We start from the raw sequence: 24,641 nt of genomic DNA on the forward strand, positions 1-24,641 counted from the left end.
TGTGCAGTTTGGTTTACATGGGAAATTGTATGTTGAAGTTATAAAGACTTGATGGTTCTTAACGAACGAAAAAAATGGTTTCCACCGTCTCGCCCACCAGGTATGACATAGCTGAAAGATTTCTATTACTTTTCATCTTCAAGGCATGAGGATGATACTGAGTGAATGTGAAGACTGTGGTGTTTAAGCTCTAGGAGGAGATCATTTTCGAAAGAGGCATAAAATGGCATTTCATATTAAAATGGATGGATGGATGAATGGAAGTAAGCTCTAGGACAAAATAGTTTTCAAATTAGGCATGAATTTGGGAAAAATGCCACCACACATCAAAATGGACAACTTCCTGTTGGAGTGACGGTGTGGGTCCAAGAGGGTTTTTTTGTGCGTCTGCTCATGATGAATCTTCACACCGAATTTCATCCACATACGTGCATGAAGGAGGTGGGGCATTAAAATAGGGGGTGCTACAGAGCCACAACCACCTCCAGTGACAAAGCAGGATCGCAATTTCGACAGATGTGACGTATATTCCAAACTTGGTGAGTTTTGGGGTATGTATCTTGTTTGCTCGATGCCTCATACCTGGTGAAAAATTTTAAAATCCGTTATGGTTGTAAATGTCCACCGCTAGGTGGCACTATAATCAAGGAAAGTGTGTTTTGGCTCATAACTCACATATACTTTGTCTCACATTCAAAATTTATTTCCACGTGTTCACTGAGTTCTGATGAATCCCGTGATATAGGCCACTCTCAATTCCGCCCACCATTTTTTTTTTTTCGCAAATTCTCAAAATGTCAAAAACCTACTTTTTTAACTCCTCCCAGTCTATTTCCCTGATTTGCACAGTGATGACCACAAGGTGGCGCTGTTTAAATTGAAGTATTTTATATCTCAATATCGGTTGGACAGATTAACACGAAACTTGCTAGGCAAACGCATTTTTGCTTATAACTCCCACACCGTGTGTTGCACATTCAAAAACCTTGTCTTCCCAGATTCCCTGAATGCCCACTTCTGCCAGAAACGTTTTTCACTAAATCGCAAAAACTGGAAAACCTATTTTTTTTCGAACTCCTCCTTGGAAATTTGTCTGATCTGCGTGAAACTTGGCATGTACACTCTTCAGCTGGACCTGATCTTAAGTTATCAAAAGAATTTTGCTCGGTCAAAAAAAGCACAAATTATAAACGATCACATTTCTGTAGCTAGCTAAAAAAAAAGTACACTGTTTGATATCTTGGTCAAACTAAATGCTATTCACACCAAATTAGAGATCCCTGGTTGCCATGAGACTGGGAAGGGATCAGCCGGGGGGGGGGGGGCGCTAGAAAAATGGGAAGTTTATATCTCTTGAACGACTACACCAATTTTTTACAAAATTTGGTCTGTATGATGTAGGGCCAATCCTGAGGCCATATCTTGAAGGTGGTCATAACTGGTCAATGTGGGCGGGGCTTATTACAAGATAAACAACAAGCATTAATTTCAGCCAAACTATTATGCTGAGAGCTTTGAAATTTATATGGTACATATAGAATAGCACACAGTTCTTCCATACCATAAATTGCACATGTACTCCACTAAGTTGCGCTATAATGGATTCAATCGTGTTTTTGCCTGCAACTTCCACATTTTAAAGAACACATTCACAAACATTATATCCATCTGTTCCCTGAATAGAAATGGGTTTTCTGACATAGGACACGCCCACTTCTGCTGCAAATTTTATTCACTAAATCGCTAGATATGCGAAACCTACTTTTTCCAACTCCTCCCACATTTTAAGCGCCATCTGTCTGAAACTTTGCACATACTCCACAAACTTTGCACAATCTCCAGATGTATCTGCTGAAAAGTTGTCAAAAGAATTTTAGCAATCCAAAAAATCTGCTAGTTATGACCAAACAATCTTTTTTGCTAGCTAAAAAACACATATTGTTTCATATTTCGGTTAAACTAAATGCTTTCAACATCAAACTTAAGTCAGTCGTTCCTGAAGTCATCCAGAGGCCCTCTGCCAAATTTGGTGCAAATTTGCCCATAGGTGGCACTATAACGGATGTAAATGCGTTTTTGCCTTTAACTTCCACATTTTTAAGAACACATGCATAAACATCATATTCATGTATTTCGCCAATGGAGCTATGTTTTTTGACACAGGTCAGGCCCATTTCTGCTGCACTTTTCTTTTGTACCACACACTAATCAACATAAATGCATTTTTCCTTGTCACTCTCATTTTTGTTGCAATAATAAAAATGTAATCAAAAAATACTGATGTGGGGTCACTCCTGAGGCCAGCCATACAGGTAGGTAAAGCTTGGTCAAAGTGGGCATGATTTCGTACAACAAATCCAAATCAGCACACATTCAGCCTTTTGCACTTCCAGTGCACTTGCCATTACAGCGAATACCACGGCTCAGACACTGGCCTGTGTCCTCACTTTATATATATATATATATATATATATATAGATAGATATAGATATATAGATATATATATAGATATAGATATATAGATATATACACACACACACACACATATATCTCTGCGTCTCTAAGCAGGCTGTGAATGGGCATTAGGTGATTAATGAATTAGAGTTAAGATCCAGAGGAGGGCTCTGCCAACCACTACAGTCTCTTACCTGCTGTAATCTAGCTATTACAGGCAGATTATCCTGATTATTACATTACAAAAGTCTCACCAGGCCCACAGCTCAAATTATCAAGAGGGCTGATTGAAAAATGTGTCAGTTTTTACTTTAGCTAATCCCTAAATGAGAGTCATTACCCTGTAAAACCTCTGCTGGATGTGAATATGGGTGTGATTGGTGTAGTGGAAGAAGAAGCACTAGAAAGCCATAGAAAACATTTGATTAAATACCAGGTTTTTCTTTGTTACTTTTATGTTGTTTACTGCACTTTTCACTTACAGTGTATCAGTCTGTGAAGCCCAATATGTGCAGTGTACAGTATGAATGGGGGGGGGGGGGGGGGGGCGCAGAGTGCAAACAGTAGATGAAGCCATATGAGAGCTTGCGGCAATACTGAGATTTAAACTCATTCTGTCTACAGCTCCATCAGATAACGAGCTGAATCAGCACACACAGTGGATATGCACAGATTGGGACGCTCAAACACATACACACACACACGCACACACACAGTTAATGTGAGCGTCCATCCGACATTCATAGAGGTACGGTAAGACAAAGACTGACACCAGGCTTTATAATGAGCAGGAGTCCTGTTAGAGAGTTGTTACTCTATTTTACTCTCCTCTCTTCTTCCGTTATGTCTTTCTCTAATACAGTTGTTCCCAACATGGGAATGGGGATTCCAGGGGGGCTCACAAGATAAATGTGAGGAGTTACAATATATTTTAAAGTACCCTGTCTTTTTGAAAAAAAGCAGTGGTGAAAAGTAACTAAGCACTATATATAAGTTCAATATTAAGGAACTTTCTTTTTCTTTTTAACTTGCAACTACTTTTCTACTCCACATCTCTACTTGCACAGCATTATGGATCCGTTTTACAAACTGCATGTCTGTTTACTTCCTGTCAGCTCTACAGTAACAATACCTGCACCTCCATAGTGATCTCACTGCTTTTCCATCCTTCACAATTAGCTTTGTACATTTTGTCAACTATATCTATACTGTTCATTTATTTATTTATTCATTTATTCTCATCACATGATAATTACCTATAAATAGCAGGTTTATCCAGTCAGCTCACCTCCTTGCTATACAGTCGTCATCATGCACTTTAATTTTTACCTCACCTTATGTTAGATAAGGTCTGAAACATTGGTGCATGACTAGCTAACACAGCTAACGGTTATATAAGACACTGAGGTGATTATCAAAATCAGAAACCCTAAATACACAAACAAGCAGTAAATACTGTTGACAATATGTCAAAGCTTACATTTCAAGTTATTACAACTTGACAACTAGCTTTTTCTGGTTAGGTTTAGCCACAAAAAGACATTTTTTTGATTAGAAACAGGTCAACTTAAAATACTAGGTTGTCATGGATATATATGGATATACATACATATATATATATATATATATATATATATATATATATATATATATATATATATATATATATATATATATATATATATATATATATATATGTGTGTGTGTGTGTGTGTGTGTGTGTGTGTGTGTGTGTGTGTGTATTATTATTATTATTATTGTTGTTGTTATTATTATTATTGTTATTTTAATTAGTTTAATTATTTCATAATCTTTCTACACAGTTCCACAAGTTTGGAAATACTGTCATCACTACAGTGCATCTGGACCAACATCCATTTATCCATGCATAACTACAACTTGAATTGTTAAGAATACCCTTTACTAACTTGCTGGATTATTAGAAAGTGACAAACTCACAATCATTTAGAATCCTTAATAACGTATTTGATGTCTAATATCATATAACTAATCTATAAAGCATTAGTAAATGATTTATTTACAACCAATAAAATGTTAAAAATTCAATAAACACTCTTCAAGAGTTCTAATCAATGTTAAAGCTAACTGTGAAGTTCTCTCTGCATCTTGTGTTGCAAACATTTAGTTTACTTTAATAAAGTGCTCTTTCAGGAGGTGAAATTATTATTATCATTATTATTTATTTTCTTTTTTTGTTTGTTTTCTTGTGAAACACTGGTGGATATTTACCTCCTCAGGATCTAAAGATAGGCCTAAAATGTTGAGATACAGTGCTCCTTATGGTTCCCATCTTCCATCTCCTCTTTCACCACTGCTCTTCATCCTCTTTCCGCTATGGTTTGTCTCCTTCTTTCCAATCTTGTTTCCTGCATCTCTGTTAGCGCTGCTGCTGTCAGTGCTAACCACACTGTGACCCCGCTGACCCCTCTTATATCCTCCGCCTTATCTCTCTTAGCCCACCACAGCACCCTCCAACCTCTGCTATCGCTCCCCGTGGTGGAGGAGAGCGAGGAGGAGGAGGAGGAGGAGGTCAGTGACGTGCTGAGCTTCATGCCTGTCCCTGCTCATTTCAGGTTAACCCGTCTGCGTTAGCACCAGCCAAAGTGACAGCTGTCAGCACCACTGAATGCATTCCAGATGCTCCCCTTCCATCCATCCTTGGAGTGCGGCCAGGACGAAAGAGAGGAGAGGAGAGGAGAGGAGAGGAAGAAGAAGAAGAAGAAGAAGAAGACGAAGGGGAAGAGGAGGAGATTCTATGAAACAAGATATTGAGAAGAGAGAAAAGAAGAAGAGTATCAGTCAAGAAATTAAAACAAGATGTAATGAAAGGAATAGGTAAAAGAGGAGGAGCAAACACAGCTTAATAAAGGAAAGAGCACAGAACAAGATGGAGAAGAGAAAAGAAAGGGTTAAGGACAGAGGCAAGGAGAGAAACAGAGGTGAAGAGGAAGGAAAGTGTGAAGGAAACAAGATGAGGAGGCAAACAAATGCAGGAGGAGAGGAGAGAAGATAGAAGTAAAGAAGAGAGGATGAAGGAGAAGAGAAGTATAAGTACAAGAGGGGATACATAAGGAGGGGAAAAGAGAGAAAGGATACAGAGGTGGATGGAAAGTGAGGAGGAAACAAGATGAGGATGCAAGGAGATTAATGAGGAGAGGAGAGAAGAGAGAAGTAAAGAGGAGAGACAGAGGAAAAGAGAAGTCAAACAAATACAGGTAAGATAGGAAAAGTGAGAAGAGGAAGGAGTCAAGGATGGAAGGAAAGTTAGGAGAGCTGAGAAAGAGGAAACAGTTTGGGGTGAGGAAAGGAAACTCGGTGAAGAATCGAAAAGAAAATATGACATGAACTAACTTTGGAGAATCAGGGGATAAAGTGACATTATTTGCATAATAGGAACATTGGTTTATATTGACCACTGATCAATATTGATATCGATATCCAGCCTGTGTGTTTGTATCCAGGTCGGCTCTGACCTTTAGTACTGCCACTCTGTTGTTCTGTGGCCCTGCTGCTCTGGTTTGGCCCCTCTGTGGCCCCGGGGCTCCTCTGCTTTCGTGTGCGAGCACCGCCGCCTGCTGGCCGTAGGAGGAGCCGCAGCCCGGCGGCAGCAGCAGCAGCTGCGTGCCGCAGTGCTGCTCTCTGTGCCCGGTGCTGGTCCCGGCTGCACACCGCTGCGTTTACAGAGACCGTGAAGGACCGAGAGGAGGGAAACACATGTTCAGGTGGGACAAACACACTGTTTTACTGTTTACTTCAGTGAGTTTTATTTTCTCTTCGTCTCATTTCCTTCCATCAATTTTCAAAGACCTGACGAGAGTCTGAAAGACGAATCGCAGCGAACATAAATTAAACCTCTTTAGTTTTTGTCGAAAAATAACACAAGCTAATAAATAAGCGTTTATTCATTAACTTTATGTGACAATAACTTTCCATGCACATGATTCTATGTTTGAAATTTGTCGGTCTGATCCTGACTTGATTTGTAGTGTAACGTATCTAATGTGTGTGTGCGAAATCAATCCATCCAGAACTTTAATGACTTTCTTGTGATTTATGTCTTCCTTTGAATAATATGAACTCCAGTATTTATTTTAATGATGATTAAGTAGGAATTATGCTCGATCAGTATTGTAACCTAATTTACAGTTCTAAGTTAGTTTAAGAGCATTAGTTAGGCAAAATGTCTCTGGAAATGTCCTTTAATTTCAGTTTTGACCTGCCATAGACTTTCAAGGTTGAAATGTCACAGAATGTCTTAAACAAATTAGGTCCCGTTTGCTTCCCTTTTTTCATTAATATCACTTTTTCCACCTGCATCTTTGACATTTGCACTTTAGTTCTGTGTGTGCTGCTGGTTCAATGTTTGAATCTTCTTTTCATGCAAAAGTAAAATGCTCAATTTCAGGTCTGCGCCAAAGAACCAAGAAGATTGACTGACAGACTGCTCCTGTAGTTCTACCAGGCAGAGACGACTGATCAGGGCCATAAAAAACAAAAGCATGAATCCCTCAACTCCAAGACTGCATCTATCCTGGGTGCGTCATTTATTTGGGGGGGTTTGATTGTGATTTAAAGATGTAAAGATTGTGTCTAATCTAGGACCCTGACCTGATAACCTGAAAATGAAGCTTCAGGACTCTCAGATCTCAACCTTCCCCTTCTCTTCAGTGAGCCCTCCACAAGATGCCCTAATAACTCTGTGCATTAATAAATAACACACACACACACACACACACACACACAGATATCGGCTGAGCAGTAGAGCGGGTGTCTTGATTCCTAGACAGACACACTCATACACTTTTAATGGGATCCCTCTCTAAAACGATGGGATTTTTCTGCCAAGCTCGACCCTTTTTCATTTAGTGTGTATGTGAGTGAGTGCTTCACCGTGTGTGTGTGTGTGCGTGTGTGTGTGGATAAGGGTCATCCACCAGCCCAAGGGTACGATTTCAGCTTTGCCAGAGGGAGGGCATATGAGTGGTCCCAAGACCCCGAAAACCCCAAGGCTTGAAATCAAACCTCATAGCACACGTTACACACTCAGAGCGACGGCAACATGGCAGACTGAGAGAGCAAATAAAAACACCTCTAAGCAGCATTTGCATGATCTACACCTTATTATTTGGATAAAATCATCATGTATTTGAGCTAATTCATATTTGTGGCCTCCTTGTTTTCCCTTCAAATTTCACATTTTGTTTTTTGTTTTTCAAATCAAGTGAATTTTCTGATTTTCTATGCTGAGAAACAGCATCACATATTTAATGTATTCTGTTATACTCAGGAATTATCCAGCCATCATGTTTTATTCCATGCCAGCATCATATATAACAACATGGGATAAAAGAAGAAAAGAGGATGGTGGAGGAGAAACAAATAAAGGAGAGGAAGTAGATTGGGAGTAGGGAGGAAAATGTGAGGATAGAAGGGAAAAAGATGAAAAAAGGCAGAGTTTGCCTGAAATTATAGATGTTTAAAACTCTGTCAAGAGTCAGAAAGAGCCTCTTTCAGACTGAGTGTATACATTTATTTTGTCCAACCTCAAATAAACGTCTGTAAAATATGATGGTATCACAGGATTTTTCAAGCATAAATGATCTCAAACTACCACAAACATCAAATATATCTGAGTTCTTGTTAAATTAGGATACAATTATGCAGAAGGCAAAGCAGATTAGGAGAGTGCGGCAGAAAATAGGGTAAATGTTAAAATATTAAAATTCATTTATTTGAAGGAGGATTTCATTTTAATATATTCGGTTTTAGCAACAAAACTTAAAATTGCAATATATATTTGTCCAAAAAAGAATCAGAATCAGTCCTAAAATGAAGGACATATCATTTAATTCCCCCAAATCCCCGACATATTACAGAAGACATGAGCTCAATGTCCTCAAAATTAGCTACGACCCTGAAAAATCCCCATCACAGCTTGCCAGAGCTCGGGTTGATGGTCATATATCCATATTCGGTTCAGTTAGTACACAGGAAAATCTGCAAGTTCTCACATTAGAGAAACGGGGACAAGAGGGTGTTTAGTCGAACAATTAATCTATCATTAAAATGTGTTTTATATCATAGCAGCTCTACCTGGCTGCAGTTTGTGATGATGTACCCAAATTTGAAAATGTCTAAGCCTGCTCAGCCAACATATTGTTTTTAACAGATATTTGTACTTTTATTTTGAAAAACTTTGTTACACATCTATTGTTCTGAGGCTAAAAGGGGGCTGCATTATGTGTGTGAGTGTGAGAAGCCGATTGAATAAAAAATGAAGTGATAAAGCAGCTGTTCCATATTTATTACATGAGGGGCACTTAAAGACCGAACACAGGAAATCTGTGCGTGTGTGTTGGTCGCTGCGTTACATGTCTGAGCACGAAGGAGCAGCAGTGAACCAAATGTTTGTGGTTTTTGCTTTTGCTTTATTTATTTATTCATTTATTTATTTGTTCTCTGGTGAGCGGGATTACCTCTGAATTATGGAACAGTCCCCTTTCTCTCCTTAAGTAAAAAATAACATCTGTCCGGCAAATGGAGAGCTTAGTGTTTCTCTATAATTAATGGTAAAAGCCTCCAGAGTCGCACATAAAATATACATCCTCCATGCAGGACCCCCACAACAAAGAGAGCAAGAGAATGCAGAGAGAGAGAGACAGAGAGAGAGAGAGAGAGAGAGAGGAGGAAGAGGAGGAAGAGGAGGAAGAGGAGGCAGCTTGTCAGTAAGAGAAGAGGAATAAAAAACAAAAGCTGAGCAGATTATAGAGAGCGGTCAGTGTCTGACAGCACAGAGTAGGGGCAGTGACTGTTTTCTCACAGTAGGTCTGCAGAACTCAAGAACTGATAGTGTATTCGTTTTGGTAAAAATCTCACATAATAGTTGTTTATATGATTTTTATTATCATATAAACTCTTATTTCTCAGTATATTTTTGTATCTCCTGTGTTGAATCCATATTGTAAAGTCAAATGCTGACAGCTCTGATCTTTTGAAACAATGATGTTATTTTTTCAGCCGCCCAGATATGGTGAACTGGGTAAATGTGACACACTATCCCACCTCCGGTGGATGGAGGTCTTCCTCAAACAAACGAAAGTCAATGAAAAAATTCATTGTTATTTTATTAAAATCATATGACATATGACCAATCATAGATTATCAAACTGGAGGCCCCCCACGTGAAGATGAAAATCAGTGACATGGTGTTTAGTCGCTCTTAATTATAGGTACCTTAAACATCATTGTACATAAACATCATTCCATGTATATAAAGTCAACTATTAAATACCCTGTCAATATTTTTTTCAGTCATACTATTCATATTTGTTTATTATTTCCAGAAAGATTTGACATGTACACATATACATGTACAGTGCCTTGCAAAAGTATTCACCCCTTGAACTTTTCCACATTTTGTCACATTTTAATCACAAATGTAAATATATTTTATTGAGATTTTATGTGATAGACTAACACAAAGTGGTGCATTATTGTGAAGTGGAAGGTAAATGAAAAGTGTGGTGTGCAAATGTTTTCACCCCCCTGAGTCAACACTTTGTAGAACCACCTTTCACTGCAAGAACAACTTTTGGGGTAAGTCTCTAACAGCAATGCACATATAGAGACTGAAATATTTGCCCACTCTTCCTTGCAAAATAGTTTAAGCTTAGTCTGACTGAATGGAGAGTGTCTGTAAACAGCAATTTTCAAGTCTTTCGAGAGATTCTCAAGTTTATATCTGGACTTTGACTGGGCCATTCTAACACAGGAATATGCTTTGATCTAAACCATTCCACTGTAGCTTTGGCTGTATGTTTAGGCTCGTTGTCCTGCTGGAAGGTGAGCCTCTGCTCCAGTCTCAAGTCTTTTGCAGACTCTAACAGGTTTTCTTCCAAGATTGTCCTGTTTTTGGCTTCATCCATCTTCCCATCAACTCAGACCAGCTTCCCTGTCCCTGCTGAAGAAACGCATCCCCACAGCATGATGCTGCCACCGCCATGTTTCAGGGTGAGGATGGTGTGTTCAGGGTCATTTGCATTGTTATTTTTCTGCCACACATAATGTTTTGAATTTAGGCCAAAAACTTACAGTTTTGGTCTCATCTGACCAGAGCAACTTCCTCCACATGTTTATGTGCCCCCCACATGGCTGCTGGCAAACTGCATGGCTTTGTTTCAACAATGGCTCTCTTCTTGCCACGATTTGTTGAATGTATGACTAATAGTTTTCCTGTGGACAGATTCTCCCACCTGAGCTGTGGATCTCTGCAGCTCCTCCAGAGTTATCATGGGCCTCTTGGCTGCTTCTCTGATCAATGCTCTCCTTGCCCAGCCTGTCAGTTTAGGTGGACGGCCAAGCATGCTCCACAAAGTTATCCCAGACCTGTGTGGTGTGTTCCTTGGGCTTCATGATGCTGTTTGTTCACTAATATTCTCTAACAAACCTCTGAGGCTTTCACAGAACAGATTTATTACACTGAGATTAGATTGCACACAGGTGGACCCCATTTACTAATTAGGTGACTTGTGAAGGCAACTGGTTGCACTGGATTTTATTTAAGGGTATCAGAGTAAATACTTTTGCACACCATACTTTTCTGTTTATTTGTAAAAATAAAATAAAACCATGTATCTTTTTCCTTCCACTTCAAAATTATGTACCACTTTGTGTTGGTCTATCACATAAAATCCCAATAAAATACCTTCACCTTTGTGGTTAAAACGTGACAAAATGTGGAAAAGTTCAAGGGGGGTGAATACTTTTGCAAGGCACTGTATATAGTACAATACTGTATATGTAAATGTTTATTTCTACCAATCTCAGTCGCCAAGTGGTTGCTCATGGGGTATGTTTGGTGTCTGTAAATGAAAGGGTACTAGTGCATTGCCCGTAGGAAGTATGTACTCCTATAGAAAAGTGGGAGGTTAAATAGCTTTTTTATGGATGGCCAAATGAGTCTGTTGTTTGAAGATGGGAAGTCAGGGATATTTAGGCTTGTTGTGAAATTCAATATTCCAGGGTAATGTTTTTTTCCTTTTTTTGATTTTACCATTATATTTCACCTTGAAAACTGTTTACCTTGCCTTGTTTGGTGTCACTATTTTCAGTACAACCTCACATGTGTGACTGTATGGTTATGTTGTCATTTTGACATACTGTATTAACACAATGGACCTAAAATCACAAAAAACATAAAATCCGAGTTGGAAAACAAATATGTTTAACAAATTTTTATTACTTATAATGCAAATATAAATTGTTGTTTGCTAAATTTGTGTATACGTGTTTGACATTTACAAAGTTATATGTAACTATTTACATTTAAATTCAGACAATCTCTACCGCTGTCCCTATCACCGTCACTGCTGCTGTCCCTCTTCCGCTGCCGTCCCTCCCACAACTTCCCCTGTTCTCCAGCAACCAAATCACGTGCCATATAATTTTGTGATTGGTTGGTGTGGTGCCTTTTTTCACCAATAGGAACTTGTTTTCTTGCTTGCATACACTTCCTGCTTGCGGACACTTTCGTGACAAAAGCCAGTTTTTACTGTTTCTTCCTGCACCAGATACAAAGCAAATGTGACGGCAATGTTCACGATTAAGCATGGCGGACATTATTTATCACAAGTCCAATTTTGGACGCTCCGTTGAGTCAGGAGGTGGGGTGGGGGTGGGGGTGGGCTAGCAGCTAGCTACACATGAACATCCACAGATTCTGATTCCAGTTTGTTGTCCTCCCGTATCCGGATCTCCTCAGACTTGAACGGACTCGGTCCGGACATGTTTAGTTTCATTAATCCACAACAGTCAGTTTAGATGCACAGAACGGGACCTGCCTGCAGAATCCCGGTCCAGCTCATGCCACTGCAGGTATAAATCTGCTTGTTTCTTAAGGTATGTCTTGAAAGTGTGCAGTGATTGGCTCTGGTGCACACGTGGCTATGGTGGCTACGGTTGACAATGCTAGCAGAATTGGTAAAGCATTTATGAAATAATTTATCAACAGTATTTTTGTAGTCCAAACAAGTCCAACGTTGCACATCTTTGAACCAAGCAGCAGCCATGTTGAAACTCTCAGGTCAGTCTGATCCTGATCTGCAGAGATATTTGAGGCACACACACACAGACACACACACACACACACACACACAGATTCCTTGCTTTTATAGAGATATGGTCCAGGCCTGCTTTAATTTAAAAGTGTTATGAGCTATATCATGCTGTGATTTTGAAGCAATTTAATATATTTAGATTTATCATTTGATCACAGCCATTCTGTCATATTCAACTATTTGTTCCGTTTAACAGAGACTCACAGTGACCATCATGTGCTGCGACATCAACTCAGCCATGACCACTTTAGGTGAGATTTAACCTCTAATCCAGCCGTCCTCAATAAAACTATTTGAGGCCACTGAACTATTAGTCTCTCACCATGTGTTTTGGTTGGGTCGGCTCTTGTATGGTATTGGGAACAACGGCGTTACAATAAACGGCGTTACTAACGGCGTTACTTTCTGTCAGTAAAGGGTAATCTAACTAAGACTATTTCCATCGTTACAACGCTGTTACCGTTACTGACTATTAAATGTGGCGCGTTACAAACTGAAGCTGCTCATTGAGGCTTTTGTCATCCAACTTGGCTCTCAGCCACCTGAGCTGCAAAGGGAGGAGGGAGGGCCGGGACAACTGCATACGTGATGGTGATTGGCTCTCTAAGGTAGAGTGAGAGTTCGTAAGCCAATCAGAGGCAGTGTTCAGTTTACACACAAACTACACACGCACAGAGCAGCCTCACACACACACACACACACATTAGCAAAGGTAAGCTGCAGTAAGGCCAGTCCGGAGGGAAAGTTTGTGTTTTCAAAGTGGAAGTACAGACACGTCTTTAATCTCTTTTGTCTACGTCCTTTGTAAGCAACTCTAATATAATGAAACATCTCTGAACTGCACACACTTCTACAAAACTAGTGGCCAAAAACACCGTTGTTGACACTGTTGGTTGGTGATGACAGCAGGTGTGGCTAACGTGAGCTCTGCTAGCAAAGAAGGACACCGAGCTGTCCGACCAGCTACAGCTGGATTTCTCTGCTCCAGCTTCCCAAAAGTTGTGACACAGACTGAACTGAATGCAGATAGGCAGGTATGTTGTTGAGAACATGCTGCTGTTGTCAACAGGTGACTCAGACTCTTTCAGAGGCCTCATTGGTAAAATACCAGGGAGAGCAGGAGCCGGTCCGCCATGCAGGAAAGACATTTTACATAGATGCCGAGTATGCTGGAATGAATGGCGAGCTCAGAAGGGGGAATAATTAAAAGTAACGCAATAGTTACTTTCCCTGGTAACTAGTTACTGTTTTTGTGGAGTAATTCCGTCACTAACTCAGTTACTTTTTGGAAGAAGTAACTAGTAACTAGTAAAATGCAGTTTGCATTTTGCCGGCTGTTGGAGCTTAGATTGCACAAAAATTGCGTGTTCCAATTTCACTGGTAACAGAAAAGTGGACAGTGAAAATCAGCAATTCAAAGAAGAGTGGACTGAAAATTTTGTTCATTCGCCCTCCAACCAGCACAAGCCACATGTGCTAAGTATGCCAGGAGACTATAGCTGTGATGAAGAGTTCCAATTTGAAACGGTATTATGAGACGAAACACAGGAATTTTGAAGAGACATTTCCTCAAAATTCAGAGGTAAGAACAAAAAAAATAAATGCTCTGAAATCGTCATATCAAGTTGCAAGCAGGATTCTTGTCACATCTATGACACAACAACAAAAAGCAACAGAGTGCTCACTTTGAGACTTAGAAACTTTGTTTTATACAACTATTTTAATTTGTCAAAATGGAAATGACATTTTATTTTAGTTAGTATTTTTGTTATTGTTTTGAATGAAAAAGGACATTTTGTTTTGATATATACATACATATATACATACACGTTTTCTTACATATAAACGTATATATACACACATACACAAAAAAACACAATCAAAAAATCTTTGTGGCCCTTTAAAATTTGTATTTGAGTACCCCTGCTCTAATCCAAATGTAAGGAAGCACCAGAAATCAAAACACAAGATTGCAACTCACTGTCACTAACAACTTAATTGGATTATTGATGTTTTCTTATGCATGGCTAAGTCTAACAATGAATAAAAGTCACAAAATTGGCACATTTTCTGCTAAAACTAAATCTCTTCAAATATGGATAGAAAACTCAAATTTATATTTGAAATATCTGGATTTGAAGTTCAGAAATACAGTGAGGTCACATCAGGTCATAGTGATGGAAACAAAATCGCAAGCAGGCAAGATAACTACAAAAAAAAAAAAAAAACGTCGCATAAGACAATGTTAAAAAAAACATATCACATTTTCAAGAACATAAACATTTCTGCTTCTGTGTGTATATGGTGTGATGAGCTTGTACATATAGAACAGCCCAGTTAGCTAGATTTCAATATTGTTGTTCTAATTCAATTTTTTAATTACTTTTAGAAAAATCAATTATCATGATTCATGATTCTGTAGTTCTACAAAAAACAAATTATTTTTTTTAAATGCAGTTGACACCCACACCAAAAAATCTACACACAGAAATCACATGACTGCTTTTTTAAAATGTATTTCTCATACACATAAAGACATACGCATTAGTCAGTATCATTATCTGCTGGGTCCCAGATGTGCATTGAACTGCTCCCATGCTACTTTCTGTATTGATAAGTGTTTGGAAAAATTATTGGCTGTAGAAAGTTAACACAGAAGCACTCTAAGGGTCATCAGGGAAACACGCCATTAAATTTACAGCCTGCTGCACACACAAACACACACACACACACACACATGAAAAGATGACAACATCAGTGACTCTGGAGAGTTTGAGTTTGTTGCTTACTTTATTTATCTTCTCATGTACCTGTTAGTCAATCTTAGCTGTGTCTGTAAGGCTGCAACAATTCTCGGTGCTCTGATAGCAGTGAGTACTCATTAATCTATGTAAATATACCCAAGGTGGTTCTCAATGAAGAGAAAGAGTGACCTCCAGTGGTCTCAATGTGTTAGGAGAACAACAGCTGTGAAGGATTTGAAATGTTCATTGTTCACTTTTTTTGGTATACATGAAAAGGCTAGAGTATGCAGACACAAGTGTTTTGTGTGCTTTTGTTGTCATTCCAACTTTACTGTTTTTGTTTTGTTTTGTTTTTCCAATGAAGGATTGGATCCTGATCCTACAGCTGATAGCTGTAACAGCTGAGTTATATTTTAAACAATGTTGATGAAGGTTCTCAGTCATCCAGGTCATGGTAATTGTAAGTGCTGGATTGTAGACAACTGGGCCGGTTTCAGTTTCCTGTTGACGTTTCACCTCTCATCCATGAGGCTTTGTCAGTTCTAACTAACTGGAGGGGAGCTGCACGTTTTTAAACTCTTGCCCCCAGACCCCCCTAGTGTTGTTGGGTTATCAACTCAGAGTACAGCTGCTATAAAAAAGAAGAAATTCTGACAAATAATATGCACACCTGTCGAAGGAACCTTCTTACTTGGGCCGATACACCGAAGAAAAATATCTCCCTATTGTTCACAACCCAATGTTGGCAAGTATGCACTACTTTACTCTGTTTATGCCTGGGTGTCTGGGTGTTTTGTGCTTATGATGGACATGTTTCTGCCTCAGCATGCTGGTAGGTTTGAAGTGAACCGGGATATGATGTTTATTGGACATCCTCCTGAGAGGTGAATTTTTTTTTCTTTTTCAAATCCAAGCAAAAGTTAACAGAAAAAAAAACAGTTGTCAATCCACATCACAAAACACATGGCAATCCTCACAAAACGTCAACGTAATATGTTATCATGACAATGACTTTTTCATGTTCTTATTTTTATTTAGCTTCGGTTTAACAAAAATATTTACCGTACTAACATACAGTAATGCAATATCTACAATAACTTCTCTCGGAACCTTTGTATGAAAACTGCTCCCCGCCGGAACATTATAGATGCTGGACGGGAGCAATGGAAAGATGGCGGCGGCCATGGTACAAATGTCATGTTTGTACCGGGGGATGCTAGCGGTCAGGACCACCGGCATTAGGACGTTTATCCCAGGGCTAGTCCCGATGCAGTTCCGAGCCTTCTCCGTGAGGAAGGAGCCGGAGCTGGAGGAGAACCCGTACTACAGCAAGTACCAGGACAAGATCCAGAAGCTGCGCAGGTCAGCGGGCTAATGCAGCTAAGTTAGCAGCAACAACGTTCTCCGCGATACCCGGATCCCTGTTAAAAAAGTCTGTTATTTAAAAAGTCACCTTCTTAATAATCAGTTTAATTGCTATTCAGGCTTTTCTTAACATTTAATCGAAATTCTGATTGATTGATGTTATATTCGGTTTACATTCAGACTATCGAACTGTTGATCGCCTGGCTCATTCCTAAACTCATTAATTTACCTAACGTACTTACAAACGTACATACAAATGTAGTTTTATGCCGAAAGTAGTAATGTAATTGAGTTTTTTGACTGAAGGGGCTGGGGACTAGTTATTCGAGCTATGTCCCCGTTCTAAGAGGAGCGATAGAGAATTGATGGCTGATATTTGAGCATAACCGAAATGCATTGTCGGGGCTTTGATTTAGTAGCTTGGCAAATCTTTTTCAACTACTGAAGAGTAAACCATGTCACAGATTAATTTTGTCTGACCACGAAACAAAATCTTAACTTTTGAGATTTAAAAAAAAAAAAATAAATAAAATATGTCAGGCCACTTTTGCTGTTGGATGAAGCTCAAACGTTGGACAGGTGCCACTAATAAAAGTGACACCTTTTGTTTTTTGATAACCGCTGTGAAAATGTGGAATAATATCACATGATTACTTTCATCCATAGTGCACTGAAAATATGTAGAGAAGTAACTGACAAGATGGATGGAACTCACTCAGTAAAAGGTTAGCATAGACAGCTATTGTTTAATAAGGTAAACATGCAAAACTACTACTGTGGATTAGTTACAATGTAGTCTAAAGAATGTGGTACGTAGTGCTGGACAGGGATTTCGTTTGGTGTTTCACTGATTATTTTATTTTAATTTATTTTATTTTACTTTCTTTCTTTCATCTTGTTTTCAGTGTCAAACCACAGGAGTACAAGGCCCGAGTGGAGAAAAGGAATGAGTACAAGAATGAAATTCTTGGACACTCGAAGCAGGCGGAGTTCGTCAGGCTTATGGAGCATGAGGTGGAGAATCACAACACCTTGAAAATATTAATTTAGCAGCCAGCAATATTAAACATGAAGTCAGAAAGTTAAACACAGGCAGACATTTTTAGTTTAAACTGATGACAGTGTGCATTGAAATGTCCTCAGCGATTTCTCAAAGCAATACTCTTGTCAGCATATGTTTAAATTGTACATAATGGAAAATAATTAGCCAGTATTTTTCTCTAGTTTTTATTTATTCCTTTGTCTGTGGCAGCTCTAGAACACATTGTATGAGTGTGAGCTTTTGTTGTTGGAATCTTTGCAGATGGAGAAAAGAGACAAAATAGCTGCTAAAGACAGAGCTTCAGGAGGTTTCACAAAGAAAAAGGTGAGATGAGAGCAGAGGGACAGTGTAATCTGCCTCATATTGTATAATATTGATTTAATTAATGAGATTTAATCATTTTTAAAGTAATTACAAAAGTTTCCACGCACCTCATCAAATGATGTTCTGATTATTTTTCCGACTAACGGTCTAAAAACCCAAAATAATTGACTGATGTAGAACAAAGAGGAGAACCAAATATTCACATCTAAAATCAGAAAACTTGTGGATTTCATAATTGTCACAGATTAATTTGACAGTTACATTTTGTGATTCTTTCATCTTGTCCTGAGATGCATTTGTATTATTTGAACTAGGGATGTAACGGTATGAAAATTCACACTGCGGTAATAGTGACCAAAATTATCGCGGTTACTGGTATACCATGGTAAAATGTCTTAAAAATGCTGAAAAAAGACTGATACACTGATAAATTTAAATGATTTCACCAGTATTTATCTAAATAGGTTTATTATATATTAAAATAGTCTAAATCCAAAACTCTAACAAAACACTGAAAAATCAACATCAAACAAGAATATAAGAATGTATCAAAACTGCGCAAAATAGGTCATTGGCTTTTTGTGACGAGGCAGCCTGTTTTTGTCCTTTAATGTCTGCGTTACACAGGTAGTATGAAATGTAGTGGCAGCAGCACTTGATTGGCCTGCAGACCCTCTCTGTGGAAAAAAAAGAATAGAAAATGTCATTGTTATTTAATACTAAGGGTGCAACCAGCAGATCACAAAACTCACCATTCAGATCCATTCATCCATTCATCCATCCATTTTCTTCCGCTTATCCGGGGCCGGGTTGCGAGGGCAGCTGCCTGATCAGGGACACCCAGGCTTCCCTCACCCCGGACACTTCCCCTACCTCCTCCAGGAGGATCCCAAGGCGTTCCCAGGCCAGCCGAGTGACATAGTCATTCCAGCGTGTCCTGGGTCTTCCTCGGGGTCTCCTCCTGGTGGGGCATGCCAGGAACACCTCCCGAGGAAGTCGTCCTGGGGGCATCCGATATAGATGCCCGAGCCACCTCAGTTGGCTCCTCTCGATGTGGAGGAGCAGCAGCTCTACTCCGAGCTCCTTCCGGGTGACAGAGCTCCTCACCCTATCTCTAAGAGAGCACCCTGCCACCCTGCGGAGGAAACTCATTTCAGCCGCTTGTATCCGGGATCTTATTCTTTCGGTCATGACCCAAAGTTCATGACCATAGGTGAGGGTAGGTAGATTGACCGGTAAATCGAGAGCTGAGCCGAAAAGCTCTCGATCTTCACCACGACAGTCCGATACAACGACCGCATTACTGCGGCTGCTGCACCGATCCGCCTGTCAATCTCACACTCCATCCTTCCCTCACTCGTGAACAAGACCCTAAGATACTTGAACTCCTCCACTTGAGGCAAGAACTCTCCCCCAACCCAGAGGGAGCAAGCCACCTTTTTCTGGTCGAGAACCATGGCCTCAGACTTGGAGGTGCTGATTTTCATCCCAGCTGCTTCGCACTCAGCTGCAAACTGCCCCAGAACATGCTGGAGGTCCTGGCTCGACGGAGCCAACAAGACAGCATCGTCCGCAAAGAGCAGAGATGAGTCCAGAGGCACTGTCCCCAACTGCCACGCGATGCTGCAGAGACGTGTCAGCTAAGAAAGCCACACAACATCCAGAGACTTGAGGTACTCAGGGCGGATCTCATCCACCCCCGGTGCTTTGCCACCGAGGAGCTTCCCACATACCTCAGTGACTTCGGCTTGGGTGATGAATGAATCCACCTCTGAGTCCCCAGCCCCTGCTTCCTCTATGGAAGGCGTGTCAGTGGGATTGAGGAGATCCTTGAAGTATTCCTTCCACCGCCCGACGATATCCCCAGTCGAGGTCAACAGCTCCCCACCTCCACCGTAAACAGTGTTGGTGGGGGGCTGCTTCCCCCTCCTGAGGCGCTGGATAGGTTGCCAAAATTTCCGCGAGGCTGACCGGTAGTCCTCCTTCGTGGCCTCCCCGAACTTTTCCCAGACCTGAGGTTTTGCTTCCGTGACTGCCCGTGCCGCAGCACACTTGGCCTGCCGGTACCCGTCAGCTGCCTCAGGAATCCCCCGAGCCAACCATGCTCGATAGGACTCCTTCTTCAGCTTGACAGCGTCCCTTACTTCCGGTGTCCACCACCGGGTTCGGGGATTGCTACCACGACAGGCACTGGAGACCTTACGGCCACAGCTCCGAACAGCCGCGTCAACAATGGAAGTGAAGAACATGGTCCATTCAGACTCAAGGGTGGCTCCAGGGTGGGGCCCCGGTAACACCATTCTGGGCGACATGAACGTCCTTGTTTTCATACACATCATCAGGGGCATTGGAACTGCTCTTAGGCTGACCCGTCACCTAGGACCTGTTTGCCTTGGGAGACCCTACCAGGGGCATTAAGCCCCAGACAACATAGCTCCTAGGATCATTCGGGTACTCAAACCCCTCCACCACGATAAGGTTGCGGTTCAGTGGAGGAGGGATCATTTTTAGATCAAAACAAAGGGTTACTGTTGAATTAATTATGAATATTCTATTTTGGATCTTATCTCTCTCTAGACACTTGTTATGTTCTCTTTCTCTGTATGTATGTATGTATATATATATGAATTATTGACCACAGCGGTTACCATGGCAATAAAAACTTATACAGTAACCTTTACCGTTGGGAATTTTTCCAGGTTTACCCTGACACCAGTAACCGTTACATCCCTAATTTGAACCAAATGTGCCCTTGTGAACCAATGACAAAATTAAAGACTAAACTGATTTCTTTGCTGATTTCACGATGTTAAAAACAAGATGATGATGATGAATTGTGCACCTGTAAGTGACTGTCACATGTTGTCCTCAAGACACTGGGCTGCATTCTCAACATGGAGATGATCCAGGACAAGACAGGGGAGGAAATAGCAGAGGTAGGGGAGTTCTGTTTGTCACCTAAACCTGTTATCTAATTTAACTGCCAAGAGTTGCATCGCCTCCTGTTGCAGTTCAACAACTTCTTTGTTCTCTTTTTCAGCTTTGGACGAAATATTATTCGACCAAAGACACAGTCAGTGCCGTCATCCCGGTGAGTTTAACACCAGGATACAACATTCAAATTGATTTAAGTCATTTTATGTCTTTTTTTTTTTATTCCTTGATTGAAGTGAATGAACCAAATCAGGTTTGTGCCTCAAACACATTTTCTGTGTGTCTGATTTGTACCCTTGTTGCAGAAGACAGTTATGTTTTCCATTCCTGTGTGTTCATTTTTGTTTAATCTTTTTAGTTGAGATGACATCTTACCTCCATACATCCATAATCTCTACCGTTTTGCCTCAAAATCCTGAACCCTGAGGTGTTGAAGTGTATTATTCTATCTAGTTTCCAGAGTTTAAAATGAATTCATGTTTTTGCTGCTGTAAAATGAAGGTTGTAAAAGTAACTATTCTTGATAAACAGTTTCATAGATCTAACAATGATGAACAATGTTCACATTGGCTCATGCAAAATAATGGTCTAATAACCTGTCTACTCTTCCATTACAGTCTCAGATCTACAGATTGATTTTCAGCAGGTCACAGTCCTGCCAGACGGTATGATCACTGCTGCTCATAGTGAGACATAATGATGAAATGCTGCTGAAATTGAACTGGAATACTTGACCTACCAGTCTGTCATCATTACCAAAAACAGTGGTTAATGTTGTGTTCAGATTTATGGCTAAATGGCTGCAAAGAACCAAATTATGAATACTTGAAATCATTCTGAATAATCTGATTAGCGAGAATAACCATAAAATATTCCTTTCCCCCTCAGTTCCTCTACGCGTTGCCTCAGAAAGAGGGTTATGAGTTCTTCTTGGGTCAGTGGTCGGGACACGAGCTGCACTTCACGTCCCTCATCAACGTGCAGGTAAACACTGCACTCGCTGCAATGAATATATTTCCTCTTCTCAGTATGAAGTGTTGTACCTGGAGTTGATGACCACTGTTTTTATTTCTTTGTTGTTGTCTAGACAATGGGTGAAAATGCTCCCAGTCAGCTGATCCTCTACCACTACCCAGACCTGGAGGAGGAGAAGGGTGTGGTCCTGATGATGGCTGAGATGGACCCCAAGTTTATAGTGAGTCCTGTTTACCTGTGTGGATTTTCTCTTTAATTATTAGGATTATTACAAACTTGACTCATTGTTTTACTAATAAATGGAATATTATAATTAGCTGTGGCTGCAGACTCGAGCTGTATCGGTGGACCTTACTGCTCTTTTTGTGGACACTTTTGACCACGTTATTTTTCCACTTCGTTCCATCATCTTGTGGAAGCTCTCACAGCAGCATGATTCAATCATAGACAGTGTACAAAGTGTCTGCATGTCCTCAATAAGTCTGGAATTCAGTTTCATAAATATTAGACATTGACTTAAATTCATTAAATAGTGTCAAATTTAAATTTGTGAGTTTGTGAAAACATTTTTGTTTGTAATTGAGTTTATCCATCTTTTCATTTCTTTATTTCAAAAACTTGTCAAGCTTTTCTGTGTGAAAGTCCACATTTCTTGCAGATTAACTTTACCCACTCAAATAGCCACACTGCTACATAAAACTTTCTCTGCATGAGAGCACATCTGCACTGTATGTGTCAAACTGTCTCTCCCTCCCTCCTCCTCACAGACTGTCCACCAGGCTCAGTGCTTGGCCAATCAGGTGCAGCTATTCTATGGCACGCAGAGGCAGGAGACATACCGATTGGTGGAGACTTTTAACCACCACCCTACAGACTTCAAACACATGTTGGTGATTGCAGAGTTGGAGCAGAGTGGACTGGGGCCGGTCTCCTCTGGAGGATCGTAGGGAGACCAGAGACGGACTGAAGCTGGCTTATCAGGAATTGTTGGTCTTTATTTAATATGTGCTCCTTCACTCAGCATATTTTCACAGAGATGCACCTCTCCTACGATTGTACATAAAGTTTGCAGCTGCAACTGTAATCTGGGTGAAAGAATTAAAGGAGCATCAGGAGCTTCTTTTGAATGGTGACTGGGACTGGATCATCTCAAGATGTTTACTCCACATCTTTTCATTGTGTACAACCCCAGGAGAGTAATGTTGTATTGATTTCTTCTATAATACATACTTGTATCCTACCCTCCACAAAGACTGTGTTAGCTCGACAAATACCCAGAAAAAAAACATACAGGTAAAATAAATAATCATTGAAAGGCCAAAATCTTGTAATCTGAGTGCTTTTGTGCCTTCTTCTCGAGGAGGAGGTTAAATGTCATCAATGAGTAATACAGTTATGTAATTAAAGCTGAAAGTAGCGATGAACTGGCCCTCCAAGGCCACGCATGTCGGGCATGCTGCCGTCTATGCATGCTGCCACTGGATTTGTCAACGCAATGCCTTCTGTTGAGGAAGTTTTTTCATGATTTGGTGGGCTGCTCCTCCTGCTGGTGTTAAACAATATCTGCTGAAATCAGAAGAATTCCCTGAGCACACTGTTTGACCCTATAGGCTGTTAACCAGAGGTTCATGTCCATTAACTAGGCTGAATGGTCAAGAATTTACTGAAATCTCCCAACATATTTCCATGTAAAATAACACAAACTGCAATAGTGATCAAATTATCCATAACTACAAGCAGAAACCACATAAATTTCCTCAAGAATGCACACATAATTAGGGAAGCACACAGAGTCCATGCAGCTTCACAATGTCTGCTCACTGACTGGTCTGCTGCATTTCAGTGTGACTGAACATGTCCTGACTTGTTCACTGCTAGTTGTCTTTGCACCAGTAGAGGGTGCTTTTGGACCTTGACCTGTAGAGCTTTCTTACAGTTTCTGTGGCTGCACATATGCTGGAGCAGTAGCAGAGGCAAAGTAGAAAATGTCCCCATAAGAATGAATGGGAAAACACTTCCCAAACTCCTGCCATTTTTGAAAAAAATATAATGTTATCGCCAAAATATTTGTATATTGAGTCATAGGAGACATTGCTGAACTCTGTGATGTCTTTTTTATTTCTGTAGAATGAAAAATGAGGATGCCAAAGCAAGAGACAAAACAGGAACCGTCTGCTCTCCTCCATAAACTTAGGCTCAGAATTAACATTGCGGCTTATGGGGGTGTTGTTGGAGTGTTGTTGCTCTGGGGTTTCCACATCCAAAACTCTAAGTCCTACATCTGAAATAAGACCATCAGCTGAAAGCCAACAAGATTTCCTACATTTCTGTACATACATTGTTAATGTGAAGTAAAAGATGTGGGATCCAAATCAAGCTGAAAATATTTTTTTTTTTCCAGTTCTTCCAGCTGCTCTCCACTGTAACGATGATGTCACGCCCTCTAGCTCACGCAATACACATCCATTGTCGAATAGTTCAACGTCTTCTGACTCTTTAAAAGGTGGAATGGTGTCTGTAGCTCAAAGTATGAAGCACAAAAAGATGTTTTAAGTCGATGAGTTTTGAAGAGGATTTGAAGATTTTCCCATTTACTTTCCATTCACACTAATTAGACTGTGACCAGAACGCCACCTATTGGCCGATTTGCAGCAAATTTTACACAAA

At 40.2% G+C, this 24,641-nt stretch overlaps 1 protein-coding gene across 4 annotated transcripts; it reads left to right on the forward strand.

Moving 5' to 3' along the window:
• The first annotated feature begins 10,443 nt into the window (after positions 1-10,443).
• On the forward strand, positions 10,444-23,297 carry atpaf1 (ATP synthase mitochondrial F1 complex assembly factor 1). 4 transcript variants are annotated; one of them, XM_037115797.1, is made up of 11 exons: positions 12,790-12,841; positions 13,500-13,624; positions 16,482-16,696; positions 17,605-17,713; positions 18,003-18,065; positions 20,939-21,001; positions 21,106-21,156; positions 21,617-21,664; positions 21,888-21,983; positions 22,087-22,194; positions 22,742-23,297. In XM_037115797.1, exons 1-11 carry the CDS (start codon positions 12,805-12,807, stop codon positions 22,919-22,921), a joined length of 1,095 nt encoding a protein of 364 aa, XP_036971692.1. In that variant the 5' UTR covers positions 12,790-12,804; the 3' UTR covers positions 22,922-23,297. The 4 variants fall into 4 exon arrangements, with proteins under 4 accessions (XP_036971695.1, XP_036971692.1, XP_036971694.1 ...); XM_037115800.1 differs by lacking the exons at positions 12,790-12,841; positions 13,500-13,624 and adding an exon at positions 10,444-10,485; XM_037115799.1 differs by lacking the exons at positions 12,790-12,841; positions 13,500-13,624 and adding an exon at positions 15,982-16,083.
• Positions 23,298-24,641: the final 1,344 nt, after the last annotated feature.

This window comes from Acanthopagrus latus, chromosome 11 (assembly GCF_904848185.1).
Source record: "Acanthopagrus latus isolate v.2019 chromosome 11, fAcaLat1.1, whole genome shotgun sequence".
NCBI lineage: Eukaryota > Metazoa > Chordata > Actinopteri > Spariformes > Sparidae > Acanthopagrus > Acanthopagrus latus.